The following is a 17,383-nucleotide window of genomic DNA, read 5'->3' on the forward strand; positions in this document are numbered from 1 at the left end:
TTATATTTAAACAAATTATTTGAATTAAATTTTCAAAAACTGTGAATAATATTTGAAAATTAAAAAGTATGCAATTTTTCATCAATGTTTTCTTATGACGTTATCACGTAAAATTACCGTCCGTGAACCGACTTTACAGACAACCCCCCTTTTTTATATATTAGTGATCTGGTCCAGCCTAACTCGCGGAGTATCCCGTCGCGTGACTCAGGGTCAGTGAGCGGTAGGCTCGCCAGCGCCGTTGGAATGGTGGAGGGGGGAAGTGACGCGCTGCGCCGGTCGAGCGCGCAGGGGGGCGTGTCCGCGCATGCGCGCGAGGCCTGCGGCGGCGCGCGGGGCCCAGTCGCACGCAGACCGCCGCGAGGGACGGACGGCTGCTCCGCTCCGCGCCGAGCCACAGCCAGCCATGGGCTCGGCCCACCCCAGCGGCCGGCAGTACACCGTGTGCAGCGGACAGCGTCTGGGCGACAGGTGGGTGCATACATAGGACAAGCAGGGACTCTTACTGAGACCACACAACACGTGTGGCTATCTTACTGGGAGGGCCCGTAACTAACTACTAGCGAAATAAAACCCGGATGTGAGGCTCAAATAAAAAAAATTAGGTTTATAATTAGAGGCCGGAAAAATTCCCGGGTTCAATCACCTCCAGGATAGACTCCAATATCCTCTACACACTCGGGCAAATGCCAACTGTCCATTGGCTGCTGACTTATGAGTCGTCTCGACTGGCTGGCCTATGATTCGACACTTCTACGAGTGAGGGTCTCTAATTGGCCCTCAGTCCTCCAGATTAACAGTGGACCAATGGCAGAAGCAGCACTAAGGTATAATTATTTTAATTTTAGCATAACACGTAATGAACCCGCGAATTTTTCAGGCTCTCTATTTATAATGTTTATTTTACTACTTGACGACGAATTAAGGTTTACTGTGTGAAAAACACTTAATGCTTTGTTGTAATAAAAATAAAAGAGCCTGTGTAACCCAGTAACCGTGATAGAAGTGAAGCTTCTTTGGCAATTAAAAACTTATTTGTAAGTATATCGTAAGTGGTAAAATGGAAGAGAGAATGAAAGAAGGCAATTTTCTAAAATCTTTCTAGAATTAATAGGATTCAAGGAAAGTGTTTAAAATATCAAAATGAAAACACAATAGCCAAAATATCAGTTCCGTGCGTGTTTCTGTTTCTTAAAAAAAATTCTTGTGATTTGGAACACGCCAAATCTCTGGACGAACTATGAAATTCGTAACACTGTCTTATTCTTTCGTTCGTCTGTCTGCAGCCGAAGTATATCATTCTAATATGTATCCGTTCATCTCTCTACATGAGTCTAAATGCGAACAGTATACCTCGGCTGCCGTTTCATCAATTTTTTTTAAATTATTGTCTAAACTGCTTCCCGAGGTTAACGCACCCTTTTAGTTGGGCAAAGTGTCGCTGTTGTAAATTTATTTCTTAAAGTGAGGTTCGTTTGGGTCATTAAAAATAATAAACTCGCTAGATAAAGTTTTTATTAAAAGTTTTAGTCTACTACGTATCTACTTTAACTTTTCCGCCGGTAATCTCCACTCAACTCCAAGCACTTTTCGTGACGCTGCTCCAGAGTCTGTGACCCCTCCGCACAGAGGTTCGTCTGGAAGTGCGGCTACTCTCAGTGCAGGCGAGTGAAGCGGGAAGCCCGCTCACAGGGGCAGTGGAGCTTACCATCCCAATATCCCTCGTAACACGGGTTAAAAATTCTTTATTTCTTGTAAATTATTGTGAAGCAGAAGTTAAAATGCGGATTTTTAAGGCGGGTTAGTAATCCGCATAATTATCGATTAAACCTTTTTGAAAAACATCTTCATAGACATACCTCACTGAATCATCTGTGCCCCTGATTGGTAGCAGCTGTAGTTTTCCGGGTGTTGAGAGTGTTTCGTACCTTCCAGGCGTTATTGTGTTTCGTTCTAAAATTGATACTACCATTTATACAAAACGGTTGAGTTAATGATTGTAACATAAAACGAAATTTTTTATATAATCCTGATTTATTTATATGTTAAAAAAACTCTGCTCACAAATTTCTGGTCAGATGTCACGGGATAATTGTTTGGTAGTTAATATAGTCACTTACTAACACTGCCACTAGGTGTCGAATAAATCGCGAAATTTCATTGGCTGAAAATAACAGTAAGATTTCAATTGTGGACAGATTTTGTACAAGTCGTGAGCATTGCCTGTTTTGCACTCGCTTATGTGTTTTTCTTTTTTTTTTTTAATTGGGAACTCAGCCTTAGAGTGTTTCCATTCATCGCTACGAACGAACGGCTAGTCCAAAGCTGTACATATAGCACGTCATTTCATGCAAGGACTTGTGTGTTAATGTGCCTCTACGTTCGTAAGAAATATGAAATAAGGACTTGTTTAGTAGAAAAAAACTTTTTTATAAACAAATTATTATTATCATGTGAAGTTATTTAAAATCATGTACATAAATAAGCAATTTGAGAAACGAAAAAATCTAGGAAACTAATTCCTTGAAAATTTCCGTAAAGTTTTCCAAGTCTCCAGAGACATACGCAGGGGGGAATATACAACAAACCCCCCCCCCCCCCCCACACACACACACACACACACAAATCAAAAACAAAAAATCTACTATTCCCAAACTATTTTATCTGTAAATGGAAAACAAATATTCATGTAAATTTGCAGGTGCATGTACATTTGTAAACTTACGTGAAAACAGTTGTATCTCTACAAAATAGTGTTTGCAGTAATACTGGGTTCGGATTCTTACTTGGGAATTTATGCTCTTTGTTGTTCCAGTACCTTCAGTATTTAAAGTTATTTGTAAACCGTTCCCTGAATAGCTTTCCAGTATTAACTGTGCACGTCAATAAGAATAATAAATCAAAAATAAAGTCAAATTGTTGAATATTCGACTATCTTTACCATGGTTTGAAAAAAAATGCTTAAATTAAACATAAATTATAATATAAAAATATACGCCAATTTTTGTAAGAAATAGTCAGCATTATCTTCAAAAGCGTATTTCTTATATGCAAAAAATAATCGTAGCCATGTGTTGTACAAAGCTACAATATATTTCTTGCCGTATTGTAAAATAATTTCTTGGCAATTGGTTTCCAAAGATACAATTTTTTTTTTGACGTGCCGTCTAATAAATCGATGAACGCCGGCTGCACGCACGAAAAAGTGTCCCGTTACGCACATTGTTCCGTTACGCTGTGTCCTGTTACGCTCATTGTACGCTTGCGCCGCATCTATCTCTCTTCTACTCTACTGTTTATAAAGTGAAGTGAAAAGTTAATGTGGTTTTCATTGCTTATTACAACAACAATTTCGGCAGTAAAAGTTAATTATTCTTGCATTTTAAAAATCTGATTACTATTATAATTTCAAGTATTTATTCTTTTATTATTAAATTAAAAAAGATTCAATTTTATTCATAAAAGTATGCAATCATTTCATCAATGTTTTGATATGACGTTGTCACGTTAAACTATCGTCCGTAAACCGACTTTACAGAAAACCAATTTTTGTTTCTACACACCAACAAAAAGGAAAAGAATTTGAAAGCAAACGGCGGGCTGAGATGTTCTGTCCTCCCCACCACGATCTGGGATGAAAATGGCACGTACGGTCTCTGGTCGTTAGAGAAAACTGGCAGATTGTATTTGGGGCGGAACGACGTGACTACGTCACGGTTCCTGTGAGCACGCGCCTGAGCTGCGGTTCGCGCGCGGAAAGTTGCCTGCACTGGCGCGTGCGTGCTTCGCCACCGCTGGGTTGGCAGCCGTGTCACCCCCACCAGTCCATTTCGAGGTTATGTTCGTGCATGTCCAGGTATTATCTCTGTCTATCTCTCTCTCTCTCTCTCTCTGTTTAGGTACCTACCTAAAAACAACGAACACGCCGGGCATCGAGAATTTTGATTTTATAATCCAATTATGTCATACGTGCTGTATGTCTTAAATTTTTTTAAATTTATTGGTTAAAACATTTGGCAGTTCTGAAGGAACGCCACTTTTCTTAAAATTAAAAATATATAAAATTTTCAAAAATTTTAGTAGTTTATCATTTTACCGAGAGTGTAAATATTAAAAATTTGTGTTATGGTGAGAATGGTCTGCTCGGTTAGGTTTGCTACATTAAAAATACTTAATGCCGTAGACGGTTAGTTAGGCTCGGTTCGGTTAGCTACATTAAAAAATATTGTCAAGTAACTCTAAATGTAGGTTAGGAATCACAAATTTATTTTATTTTTCCTGATCCAACCAAAACTAAGAGTATTTATAGGAGTGGTCCGGGTTATGGAGGGACCTCGGTGCGTCTCCGGCAAAAGCCTAAATGCCTGGTCATGCCGGGATTAGCCATGCATCGTGTGCCTTGTGCGGGGATTGGCCAGACATGGCAGAGATTCCAGGTCATGACTAACTCCCTTATCGCAAAACTATGCTAAGTAGGACCCAGGTGAAATGTGCATAGACACCGGGAAAACCCTGGGCTCAGCCATGCGGCTTGCATTGTTGCGCACCCAGCTCCGGTCTGCCCGTGCGGGGGCAGTGGGGGAAAGTTCCCTGACCACCGGACCAGAGAGAACATGGCGGCGGCGAATTAATCACCGCGCAATCACGACAATTAGTCCCCGGAATAAAGAGCGGGCGCTGCCCGGGAGCTCGCTTGCCCCGGTAGTTCACTCAGCCGCCGCTAACGCCGCCCGAGCGCTGCCGGCATGCCGGGCGAGTCGTGGCTCCGACGAGAAAGTTGTGTTTTGATCATCCCAGCAGAACGCCAGACTACCATGGAAGGTGGAAATAACCGCTCTCGTGTTTTCATTAGTATTTTCTCTTTGCGCGCCCCACGCCTAGTTTAGCGCTTTTTTTAAATACACGTGTTCAGCTCCAAAAAGTGAGGTTATGATCCAATGTTTATATCATTCTTTTACCAGGCTGTTCTTCTTGGGAAACATTCTTTTCACGGACGAGAGAGCTTCTTCGGTTTTTTTTTTTTTTGTTCATTGTAACACATAACTAATGGTCGATTAGGTTAGGTTAACTACATTATAAATACTTTAAAACATTGTGGACGGTTGATTTGGTTAGGATAGCTACATTAAAGATACTGTGAAATAAAAAATCAAAAAGCGAGCATGAACTTCGGGGAACTTCGGGTGTGGCTCTCTCGTTTGTGAAATGAATGCTTCACGTCCAAAATAAGAGGGAAATTGCTCTCTACGACTCCCGACGTTCATGACAGACAAACGAAAAACACGGAGTACCTCTAGCTTTGCAGTAAAAAGTTATTAAATAAAAAATTATATTTGCTTGATTGGTGGTATTTTTACTATATTTACAATATATGATAAAAAATATAAATTTTACAAAAATTCCAACAAAAAATTTAAAAAAACTTTACCAACAACCTTATTATTTTTAATGTATTTCCCATGAGTGTTTTACCATGGCTCTGTTTGTATAAAATCGAACTGCCACTAAAGACGATTCCTGCATGTAGTTCTAGAGAGCGGCGCACCGTGGCTCTGTGTGTATATAAGGGAACGCTGCCACCGCATACGTATCGCTCATGTAGTTCCAGGGAGAGACGCACCGTGGCTCTGTGTGTATAAAAGGGAACACGGCCGCCTCAGACGAGTCGCTCATGTAGTTCCAGGGAGAGACACACCGTGGCTCTGTGTGTATAAAAGGGAACGCGGCCACCACATACGTGTCGCTCATGTAGTTCCAGGGAGCAGCGCAGCGCGGCACTGTGTGTATAAAAGGGAACGCGGCCACCACATACGAGTCCTGCATATAGTTCCAGGGAGCAGCGCAGCGCGGCACTGTGTGTATAAAAGGGAACGCGGCCACCGCATACGTGTCGCTCATGTAGTTCCAGGGAGCGGCGCAGCGCGGCACTGTGTGTATAAAAGGGAACGCGGCCACCACATACGAGTTCTGCATGTAGTTCCAGGGAGCAGCGCAGCGCGGCACTGTGTGTATAAAAGGGAACGCGGCCGCCGCATACGTGTCGCTCATGTAGTTCCAGGGAGCAGCGCAGCGCGGCACTGTGTGTATAAAAGGGAACGCGGCCACCACATACGTGTCGCTCATGTAGTTCCAGGGAGAGACGCACCGTGGCTCTGTGTGTATAAAAGGGAACGCGGCCAGCACATACGAGTCCTGCATGTAGTTCCAGGGAGCAGCGCAGCGCGGCACTGTGTGTATAAAAGGGAACGCGGCCACCGCATACGTGTCGCTCATGTAGTTCCCGTGAGTGGCGCACCGTGGCTCTGTGTGTATAAAAGGGAACGCGGCCGCCGCATACAAGTCGCTCATGTAGTTCCAGGGAGCGGCGCAGCGCGACACTGTGTGTATAAAAGGGTACGCGGCCACCGCATATGTGTCGCTCATGTAGTTACCATGAGCGGCGCACCGTGGCTCTGTGTGTATAAAAGGGAACGCGGCCACCGCACACGAGTCCTGCATGTAGTTCCAGGGAGCGGCGCGATGCGGCGCGGCGAGCGTCCCGCCACAGCCCCGCGACCAGGCCGGCTTGGACGCCCCAGCGGCGGCGGCGGCACAGCCTGCACGTTATCTGCGAGGAAGCGCTGGGGGCGGCGGGGGCGGCGGGAGCAACGCACCGCCGCCAAATCATCCCTCGCGCCCGACTGTCACGCACCTCCTCTGGCGAGGACGACAGGTAGGCAGACGACGAGGATGCTTCCTGGACTCCTTCCACATGGTTTCTGCGGTGAGCTTCTTAATGGACATTAGGCCCAGTATTCCAAGACACAAAAAAAAAAGGGTTAAGGTGTTGAATATGCTACACCAGTGCCCTAACCATATTCCTAGTTCACAGGGGCGTAGCCAGGGATGGGGTTTTAGGGGTTCAACCCCCCCCCCCCCTTTTTAGCACCAAATCTTTAATTAATTTCTTATTCATCACTCAAACAAATTTCATATTAAAATTAATAAAAAATTTTACCATTACAATATTTAAAATTTAATTACCGAAAACTGCTAAAATAGCACTATTTTACACCTTAAAATCCAAATTTTCCCGGTGGAGGATCCCCGGACCCCCCGCTTTAATACAGGGGGGGGGGGGCATGCTTCTCAACACCCCCCATACACAATTCCTGGCTACGCCACTGCTAGTTCACGATAACACATGGTCAGTCCCTTATTCTTAGGCAACGGATTTTGGTGTCCTGTCTGTTGAAGTTCTGCTGCCGAATTCCTCTATCTGAGAAATTGTTACGAAATATTTTATTTACAAATACTAAAATATATAAGTATATTATGGGCACAAAAAATATACTTAACCAACGTTAACCTTATTTACAGACTTGTGATATAGAATAGCAAGTCATCATGGTGAAAATTTGCTGTGTTTTCTTGAGTGTTGTTTATGTTAATTTATCTCTTTCCTGTAGGCAATTTATATTATTTTGCCGAGCAACATAGCATATGATATAAAAACGATAGCTTTGTAGCTGCACTTTTATCAGTAAATTAATTAAATGAAGTTATGGTGCATATTTCTGTTATTGTAACTTTTTGCATCTCTATAGAAACAAACTCTTATTTACTAATTTATTCAATTCAATTATTGTCCAGATCGAGCATAATACGTATAAAAATATCAGTGTATGTGTGATGTAAAACTGCTGAATTCAAGATGGTGATTTTCAAAAATCATACCTGCCTCTCCACATGACTATGGTTTCCTATTCAGGTTCCCACCATATATATATATATATATATATATATATATATATATATGTGATTCGTGGTCAATATGTCTAGGTAGAGCATTACAGCAGTTAACAACTTGGGAACATATTACCTGAAAACAGCTGAATCCAATATGGAATCTTTCAATTTTCACGTTAATATCGTTATTGACTCAATGTTTCCAGGTTCCTAACTTACACACACCAGTACGCATCGAGACCGAGTATAGCACCTGTCACCAACAACCAAGGAAATTCGGATGCAGACGACTTCCACGACGTCAGCCTGTGCGACGAGGTGTTCCCGGAGGTGCCTCCGGGGTTCAGGGACGACAGCGAGGTGTGCAGTGTGGCGTCCGGGCTTACCGACGCCGGGGGCCGTGGCGGTACCAGAGGGGACGCCGTCCCCGGGGTCTGCCGCAGGCCTGCTGAACCAGCCCTGGACGCCGCGGCGAGGAGACGCAGGCGTGCCGAGCAGCTGACCAAGGCGCTCAAGGCCATCACCGACGGCGGGAACTGCCACGGGCTGACGGACAGCGACCAGGAGCGCATGAGCGAGGGTGACCCCTCGCCGAGGAAACTAGCGGAGCACAAAAGACAAGGAACCTTCTCGAAGAGATCCCTCATTTCCTTCAAAACCGATGCCGGCTCTCCCGAGATGGGAAAAGATGCCCATTGGAAGGGCATCGTCGCGAAGAAGTCTACGGAGAGGAAGAAGTTCTCCCGGTCGAGCATCTCCAGCTTGGAGACCTCCAAACACCTAGAAAACGTCCAGGAAAGGTCCTGCCGCAATTCCCAGGACTCTTTTTCCAAAAGCAGTAATCCAACTTCCAAGTTCATGGACATAAAATGTTTTTACAATGACACTTTCAGGAGGAGTTCCATTCTGAAGCTCACTGTGGCCGCTGACAACTTGTACAACAGATTTCAGCAGTCATCTGGGGTCAGTCTGGAGTGTAACATCAACGGCAGTTCGGATCAAGAGCTCGGTTCCAAAACCAAAAGGCAGAAAAGTGCAGTGTGTGATAAACCATCATGTTTCATACAATCGTGCACCACCAAAGTACAAAACAGACCTGAAAGTACTTACAAGGATACATGCCATAGTCGCAAGGTAAACTGGTCTTATATTAAACTAACCTGTAGTGAAATAAATAACGCGTGCTTGGGGAAAATATGATTTCAAAAACCTTTATAAGTTTTATCTGAAGGGTTCGTTGTAATTTGTTTACTCAAAGCCTCGGAGCACTAAAGACATTGTTCTAGTTGGGTTGTTGAAGAAAATATGTAACAAATTATTCTATTATCAATATGTTTTGCAATTCAGGCAGTTACTGCGAGTTTTGGCTATATGGAAACTGTAAAAAAAAAATTATTCTTCATAATCATTCTGGAATAGTAAATAAAAAATTATTTATGTTGCTTGTGTAGTGAAAAATGTCTCAAGTTCAGAGACCATAGCATCATAGAATAAGGAGGGAGCATTAGGGTCTGCAACATTTTATACACTTGAGCTTAAACCTCTTGTTTGTTGGGTGCTTACTTTGTGACAATGGACTAATGGTTTGCACTTGGTTAGGTTTTTCTCTTGTAATTTATTTTCCATTGACTTAAATATTACAAGGGAGTATCAGAGTAGTTCTGATCCAAATGTAGAAGTAGATGAATTTTTGTGAGTTGAGGATTTAAACGATTGCGATGATTATCCACGAAGTTTCCCTGCTTCTAGTAATAGATGTCTAACTTCAATTTGGGCTCCATGTCTTAACTTTCTGGGCCATAAGGGTAGAGACTAGATATTTTTGTTTAAACTTCTAACACAAATTTGATTAATGGAAAATTACATTGCCAAAATCTGCCTGGAATTTGTAATTTCTATAAATTTTATAAACCCTTATTTAGTTCAGCTTTTGTACAACTTTTGCATTCAAACTATCTCAATAGACTCTAACCATATTATTTCTTTTATTTTTTTTTATTTTTTGCTGTCACATAATATGTGATATATTATATATTATATATTATATATTATATAATATATATATAATATATCATTTAAAAAACAAACCACATTTATTTTTAGTAGATTTGAAGTAGTAAATGCTATAAATGGTCTTGAATGAAAAGAAAAATTCTAAGAAATTTAATTTTTTTGTAGTCTCAGAGAATCGATTAAAATGACCTTCGGCACACTTTTTTTTTTTTTTTGTAATAACGATTTTGGTGGTTAATTTACTGAAACTGGTATCAATATAACTTTTTTCTTCCAGGTTCGGGGTTCTGGAACAGCAACATGCAAGTCATGTGTTTTGACTGGACAGACAGACGATGATAAACTTAGAAGAAACAAAGTTTTTTGTAATGAATCACTTACCAAGTACAAAAATTCTTCCACGTGCAAGCTATCAAATTTTCACTTAAACAAGGCAAGTGCACTGTCACCAAATGAATGCTTGAGTGCTGATGGGAGTGGTAACAAAACACTTTGTCACATCAACCAAGATGATCCCCTTATTGACAATGGACGCAACAGCTTTGTCAGCGAACAAATTTCAAAAGACAATAAAGGTTCCGAAAACTTACCTACAGTAGATGTGGATACATCGGACCTACAGCAGTTAATCAAAAACCACTCGAGTTGCAGTGAGAGTAAAATCTCTAGCAAAGAACCACATAATCCTTACTTGCAAGAGAATATAAATCCTACGAACTATTCTAAACTGCAAACACATTGCAAATCATCCACAGTAAAAAAGGATTCGAATTCCAAGAACGAGATTGTGAAAACCAAAGGTGAGGAGAAAAATGGTTTCGAAACCATGTCGGAAAAAAACTGCCACAAGAAACCGAAAGTATTCGAGAAGTTTTCTACACATAAAAAAGACGAAGGCTTTTGCGGCCTCCTGCAGTACCTGCATGAAAACAAACGGGGTCTTTCAGAAATACTGGCGAGAAACAATGTGATCATCGAGCCGCTGCAAGAAGGAAGTACCTCCACGCAGGAAGCCCCAATCAAAAGCGCCGACTCGAGCCTGGTTCCAAAAACCGACGAGAGCGACAAGTCGTGCAGGATCACTGGCGCGACGGTAAAGTACGCGGCCAGGAACACGGAGAAGGCCGTGAGCGGCTCCACCAACTCCCTCCCCAAGCAACACTCGCAGCGGCCAGTCCTGAGGCGGCACTTCTTCTACAACCCGACGAGAACCAACAGAGAGCTCGTCGACGAGGAGCTGCCCGAACCCGACAAGGTGAAGATCACAAGGCAGCTGTTCGAGAACTCCACGGCCGCCACGGATCCATTCGTCCAAGATGGGGGTGGCCATCAGGACAAGATGAACGGACCAAGCAGTGTGAGCGGCTATGTCGTTCTTCAAAGTGGGGGAAAGAGTGGAAGGAATTGCAGGGCTCCCAACTCTTGCTTTGGAGGAAAAGGCCAAACAAGGGTGGAGAATTGTTCGGAGTCACTTGAAGATCTAAGCTCTTGTGCCGATGTGAAGCAGTCTTGCGTGAGCCTTGACGGCAGCATGTCAGCCCAGAATAACCCCGAGGCCAAGATGGAAGAACGGCGCTCTTCGGTGGTCGACCAGGAGGACTTGGAGGAGGGTGTCCGCTACGTGACCCCGGAGGTGCTGGAGAAGATACGGGCGTGTGGCACCTCGGTGACGTACTACGGCGGGCACATCATCTCCCGCAGCAGGGGCTCACTCACCAGTCCCATGACGACGGCCATCATGGACGAGATCCGGCAGGGCGGGGACTCCGATGGGCCGGGCTTCGTGCTCAAGTTCCGGCTCGTCAAGAGCAACAGCTGCGGCAGCAGGATCGAGCTGGCGGGGGCGGATGAGGCCGAGCGGAGTGCCCGGGAACAGAAGAGCAACCCCGGGATGCTTCAAGAAGGATCCAGCTCCTGCCCCAAAGCAGTCGAGCCTCCACCCAAAACCGAGGCTCTCTCAGCAGCTAAGAATCGCACATCACCTCTGTGTGTGAACTCCTTAGACAATGCGGGAAATACAGATACCATACCCAACAACCGCTATGAAAGTCAGACCTTTAAACTACCGGGAGACAATTTCAGCACAAGTGACTGTCAAGAATCCCACCACATGCAAAATACAAGCAAATCCCACACATCAAAAACTTTTATAGAAGGTTTTGGTCGTGCTAAAACATACGTAGATTTAATAAACAAGCCGGTAATAAAGAATTACACATTCAACGACATGGAGTTTGAGGAATTTGAAGTTTTGGATGGTAATATTGTCATAAAAAGCCATGCTACAAACGAGGTGGAGAACCAGAACACAATGGACAATGTTGCATCTCCAACTCCAGCTGAAAAAACAAATCTTGATGTGGAGAAAAGCAGTGATATTCAACTGTCTGAAGACTTCGAAACTAACCGTTCCATTAAAGACAATTGCAAGGGGAGTGGACACGTTGTGCCCATGACAACATGGGCGAATCACAAATACGCTTCTACAGCCATAACTCACTAAAAATGTAAAAAATTATCTCTGAAACTAATTTAAGAAACCACATCTTTGCGTGACCTGTCAGATGTTAAACTTGTTATTTAATAATTTATCTTGTTATAATATTGAATAATTTGCATCTAATGGTCAAGTGCATTATTTTGTATTTAGTATTTATTGTTCATGTGAATTCAAATACTTGACTGGAAACGTTTTGTCATTCCACTTTCAATCATGTTAATAAAATAACATTTTATTCTGAAATAAATTCAAACCATATTTAAAGTAGGTATGTGTAAATGTTGAGTCGGGTGGTACTACATCGAGAGCTGCCTTTCTCCAAGCCTCAAATTTGGCAGGCTGCACTTCCCTAGAGATACCCCTGCTCGTGGGTGTCATGCTGTCGTAATGCTTCAGAATACTATGACTACTTTTATGTACATGTTAAAAATTTAACAGGTTGCTATTCAAGTGTTTGTTTTATTCATTGTATCTTTTGCTCTCTAGGATTATTAAATGTTAGGAGCGCATGAAATTAGATAAAAAAAAAGAATTGGTAACATTCATATAGGCAAAAAGAACGACTTTTATTTTATTTTTATTTTTTGTTATATTGTAGGCATCTAAAGAAATTCCATTGCGAAATAAGATTTATCTGAAAGATAAATTACTTAGACAATACATAAAGCCGCTTTCAGAGACATGTAAGTAAAATTCCAGCATAAACTTTGGAGGTTAGTCAACGACTAAGTCTCAAGTCATGACTGAGGAAGCCAGCTCTAATAACGTGCTACGTGTGAGAGCTTCATAAAATTATGTTGTATGTGTTTAAATGTTTGCGACTAAGTTTTTGCGATTTTTCAGCAAAAATAAATACTTTATTCATATTATCATTATCATTGTGTATAATTCCATACTTCATATTTCTTTCACACTACATTATAACCTAGTTTTCGCACAGAAATATAATTTTGCACCAACAGACTGTACTCTAGCCTGATTAGAAACTTACCTAATTCTTAAGTAAAAATATAAAATACAACCATCTATGTTAAATCTTTATTTAACGTGTTATTCGTACATGACCCTTAGACTTTCTACACGACAATCGCACGTCAATTCTAATATATCCCACTAGTACGCATAAACTATTATTTTCAGTACACGACTAAGAATTAATTCTTAATTCATAATTTTCAAGCGTTAACCAATTTATAATGTTATTTTTATAAATTTTAAATCAAATCAATAACATAAATTATATGCCACATTGCTTTAGGAACCAAATACACACACAAAACTGTAAAATCTATGGGCTCCAGAATTTTACAATCTCGCTGATAAACTGACTGTTAAATTCAAATCATGGAGTTAGGAATAATTCAAATAAAATAATTACAGTGGTATACTTCTTCCATAACTCAAAGTGTACGTAGACATATTAATTATCAATTGTATATACCTAAAACCAAATTTTAATTTATCCCATGCTACTAAATTTACTATTTCTGTGACGTGTATTTACGTAGTAATGAAAGTTGTGATAGAACATACAAGTTACAAGTTATGGTGAGTTTGACTGTTGAATAAATTTCGTTAGTTTTTAAAATTTTTAAATCTGTAGGCTATATATAGTCTCTCATAAGTAACTTAAATTGAATTATAAAATAGTGTGATGGTAACGTAGATTGATACAAACCGATATTTTAAGATCACAGTCTAAACTCTGTTTCTTTTAAATATTAGCTGTGATTCGATCACAATTCGAAAACTTTTCTTTCTCTGTTGTAATAGTAACATTAATTGAGTCAACATCATGTGCTAATAACATAACATGAAAATTGCTAGTCGTTTCAAAGTATATAGGTACACATAAAGAGACCATTTTATGCGTTAACAGAAACTAATAAAATTAATATAGTTACCTACATAAAGAATAATGCAAATTAAAGTTTGCTACAAATCTCAATCATAAAACCAAAGTTAGTCATATAAGTAAGGCAATGTTCCAAATAAGTGTATCACTGTATTGTTGAATCATATTTTAATGTATTATTTAAATTATAAATTATTAAAATTTTATTGTTTTATCGAGAAGTAAAATTTTAGAAACATGTTTAATAATTTAAAAGACGATATGTCGCTTTGTTTTTATTCTCTTCGCCCAAAACTATGATGACTTTGTAATGCAAATAGTCGCTATAAAATGATGTCTACAATATTTGATTATAAATTAAACGTATTGTTTTCTCATAACTGAAAGTTTATATTTATTGCGGTGGGGTCATGAACTGCGCTCTATGTTTGATTTTAAGAACTATTGCAGGTTAGTTCTTCTATCTTGGCGCTGCGCGAAGTCCAACAAAAATCAGCGGGAAGCCTTCATTTCACAGACGAGAGACCCAAACCCTAAGTTCCCCGAAGTTCATGCTTGCTTTTATTTTCCGTATCTTTTTAATGTAGCTATCCTAACCAAATCAACCGTCCACAATGTTTTAAAGTATTTATAATGTAGTTAACCTAAGCTAATTGACCATTAGCATACTTTTATCAACACCTCCATATTTATTTACAATGAACAAAAAAAAACCGAAGATACACGATCGGACGTTTGGCTCTCTTGTCTGTGAAAAGAAGGATTCCCTTAGGATCACGGTAAAAGAAAGTGGTGTGCCGTTATTGGATGTGTGTGAGCAATCAAAGTTTCGCGGGAACCAAAACTGTGATTCTATTGGTGGTTTGAGAGCGATCACAGTTAACTAGAAGCTTCTCTACTATTGGTGGTATGGAAGCAATCGCAGTTTTGACGGCCCGGGGTTTAGAAATTGCGCTTCTACTGGTAGTTTGAGATCAATCGCTGTTTTAACTTTTAACTCGATACTGCCTCGGTGATATCGGCCGACGCTAGTCGTACAAATTGTCTACTATGGCCATATTTGTGACCCAACGCCGAGCTAATGTATAAAACATGTAGCATCAGGTTAGCATTAATTTTGCGGAAGCATTTTTTGTTGTACCCCCCCCCCCCCCCCCCCCCCCATCCTTTTCACACCACACCACAAAATAAATGAGATACTGTTATGAGTAGGTTTAATTGTTACTATAGAATTTGAGATATTCAAGGGGAAATTGTTAAGCCATGAAAATAAAAAAAGGGTACATTTTCAAATATGCTACAAAAAATTACAATAATAAATACTAATATAATTAATAAGTTTTTAACTAAAATAGCTATGCTAAAAAAAACTTATACACAGTTATAGGGCTAAAGGTATTTAATTTTATAATAGCATTTTATTAAAAGAGACAAAACACGACAGTACAAATGTAGGTAAAACCATTTTTAATAATAATAATAATAATATACTTTCACTAATATACTATTTAAATATAAAATATACTACAAAATAAAGCAAAAATGTAAAAAGATTAAAAGGACCAATTATTGAAGAATCAGTGTACCTACATATATAAACAATTCAAATTTGAAGAAACTGTAATAAATAAAAATTACAAAATACAAAATTCCTTTAAATGTTGTGCACATCTATTGGACATACAAATTCTAAATATACATTACGTTTAAGCATTCGCGCTGTAAAATAGAAAAAAAAAATGACTTTTTTAATGTACTGGTTTGTAGTTCTGTTCTCGCACAAAAACATAATTTTGTACTAAAAAATTATTACTTTACAAAATATATGTTTGCATTAAAAAACAAGAAGAGCATGTTTGATTTTTTAGCACTTAATCTTGTACGACATTCATTCAACACATTACCAGATTCTGAGAAAACTCTTTCACATTGTACCGAAGATGCCAAAGCACAAATGTTGTCCTTTGCTATTATATTTAAGTGTGGGTAATTGTAAGCCCTTTTGTCGCACACTGTAGAGGGTCTATTTATCTTGGCAAGATTTCGGCTTCCATGCAAATTTGAACTTCGATAATTGCTCTTGATTTTCCTGTCCCACAAGTTGCGCACAAACGACTGATTTATCAAACTAATCCCGTAAGGGAAGTTCATTTGAATCAGTGCATGAAACAGATTGGTTTTTCCTGAGTGTTGGTTGGGCATTTGCTTGGAGTCTTGCAACAATATGTTTAATTACTTTTCATTTAGCATTCTCGGCTGCTTCTGCATATTTGAATGGCAGAGTTTTAAACCGGTGATTCAAGAATTTACTTATCGCCAATATTTATTATTATTAAAAACTCAACGTTATATCTATAAAAAAAAACAGAAGATTTCGCCAAATTTCATAACTATCGATTGAAGTGGGTGAAGAACCGCAAAAAAAAAAAAAAAAAAAATGTTAAATTTATAATTTATTACGTTCATTTCTGTGTCGTAGGAGCAGCACCTGAACTCTATCGGAAGTCTGAGAACGAATACCTTTTAGTTCAAAGTCGGGCGGATAGATGGTGCGGTGGTGTATGAAGGAAGAGTGGAAGACTAAGGGCGCGGTTCAGTGTTGCCAGGTCTACTGTTTTTGCAGTAGATCTCCTGCATTTTAAAAAATCTACTGTTCTACTGCCAAAAAGCGAAAAGTCAAGCAAATCTACTGCTTTTTCCTGCCTCAACAATTTTTTTATTAAAATTAACAAAAATGGCTTGAATTTTAACTAAAAAGTGTATATTTTTATGTTCTTGAGTTTTCTAGCCTGCAACAGTTCAAATTTTAGTGTCACACTGCGATATATCGATTTACTGCGAAATACATTTAAATCGAATCTCTGATAGTTACCTAAGGGACTTTCCCCTCGTTAGTGGTGTGTGGCTGTGGCATGAGCGTATCGTTTTCCGGGAGTTCCCTACCCCAGGCGCCCTTTTAAGTTGAGATAAAGCTGTCGTCACTCGTGACTCGTCTCGTCCGTCTGTTGTGTCGTCATCGTGTCGTGTCACTGTCGCCTGTCGGTACTCTGTTTATCAGTCATCAGATTTGTGTGCTTTGAAGTGAAACAGTTTATGTTACTGTTATTGTCTCGCGGTCGCCTGTAATAATTTCGGACGATGTGGTGTCACGGACAAAGTGTGCCGTTGTTTATTATGAATGGATTTTGATATCGCTGAATTGATTATTAATTATTTGTTATGAGTAAAAAGGTGAAGTATTCTCAGAAGTACAAACGTGAGTGGGAAAACGAAGAGTTGTTTAAGGG

General features: G+C 40.1%; 1 protein-coding gene across 1 annotated transcript; it reads left to right on the forward strand.

Annotated features, from left to right (window-relative positions):
• The first annotated feature begins 403 nt into the window (after positions 1 to 403).
• Positions 404 to 13,107, forward strand: LOC134541437 (uncharacterized). Its single transcript, XM_063384897.1, has 5 exons — positions 404 to 471; positions 6,503 to 6,712; positions 7,935 to 8,528; positions 8,622 to 8,862; positions 10,019 to 13,107. The coding sequence occupies exons 1-5, from the start codon at positions 407 to 409 to the stop codon at positions 12,242 to 12,244; spliced, it is 3,336 nt and encodes a 1,111-aa protein (XP_063240967.1). The 5' UTR covers positions 404 to 406; the 3' UTR covers positions 12,245 to 13,107.
• Positions 13,108 to 17,383: the final 4,276 nt, after the last annotated feature.

The sequence above is a fragment of the Bacillus rossius genome, chromosome 18 (genome assembly GCF_032445375.1).
Source record: "Bacillus rossius redtenbacheri isolate Brsri chromosome 18, Brsri_v3, whole genome shotgun sequence".
NCBI classification, from domain to species: Eukaryota; Metazoa; Arthropoda; class Insecta; order Phasmatodea; family Bacillidae; genus Bacillus; species Bacillus rossius.

Bases quoted from the DNA above. Each gene is read 5' to 3' on its own strand.
- LOC134541437 (XM_063384897.1), top strand. From the start codon at position 407: ATGGGCTCGGCCCACCCCAGCGGCCGGCAGTACACCGTGTGCAGCGGA. The intron at 6,713-7,934 runs GTAGGCAGACGA...CAATGTTTCCAG, and splicing joins TCCTCTGGCGAGGACGACAG to GTTCCTAACTTACACACACC. The intron at 8,863-10,018 runs GTAAACTGGTCT...TTTTTCTTCCAG, and splicing joins ATACATGCCATAGTCGCAAG to GTTCGGGGTTCTGGAACAGC.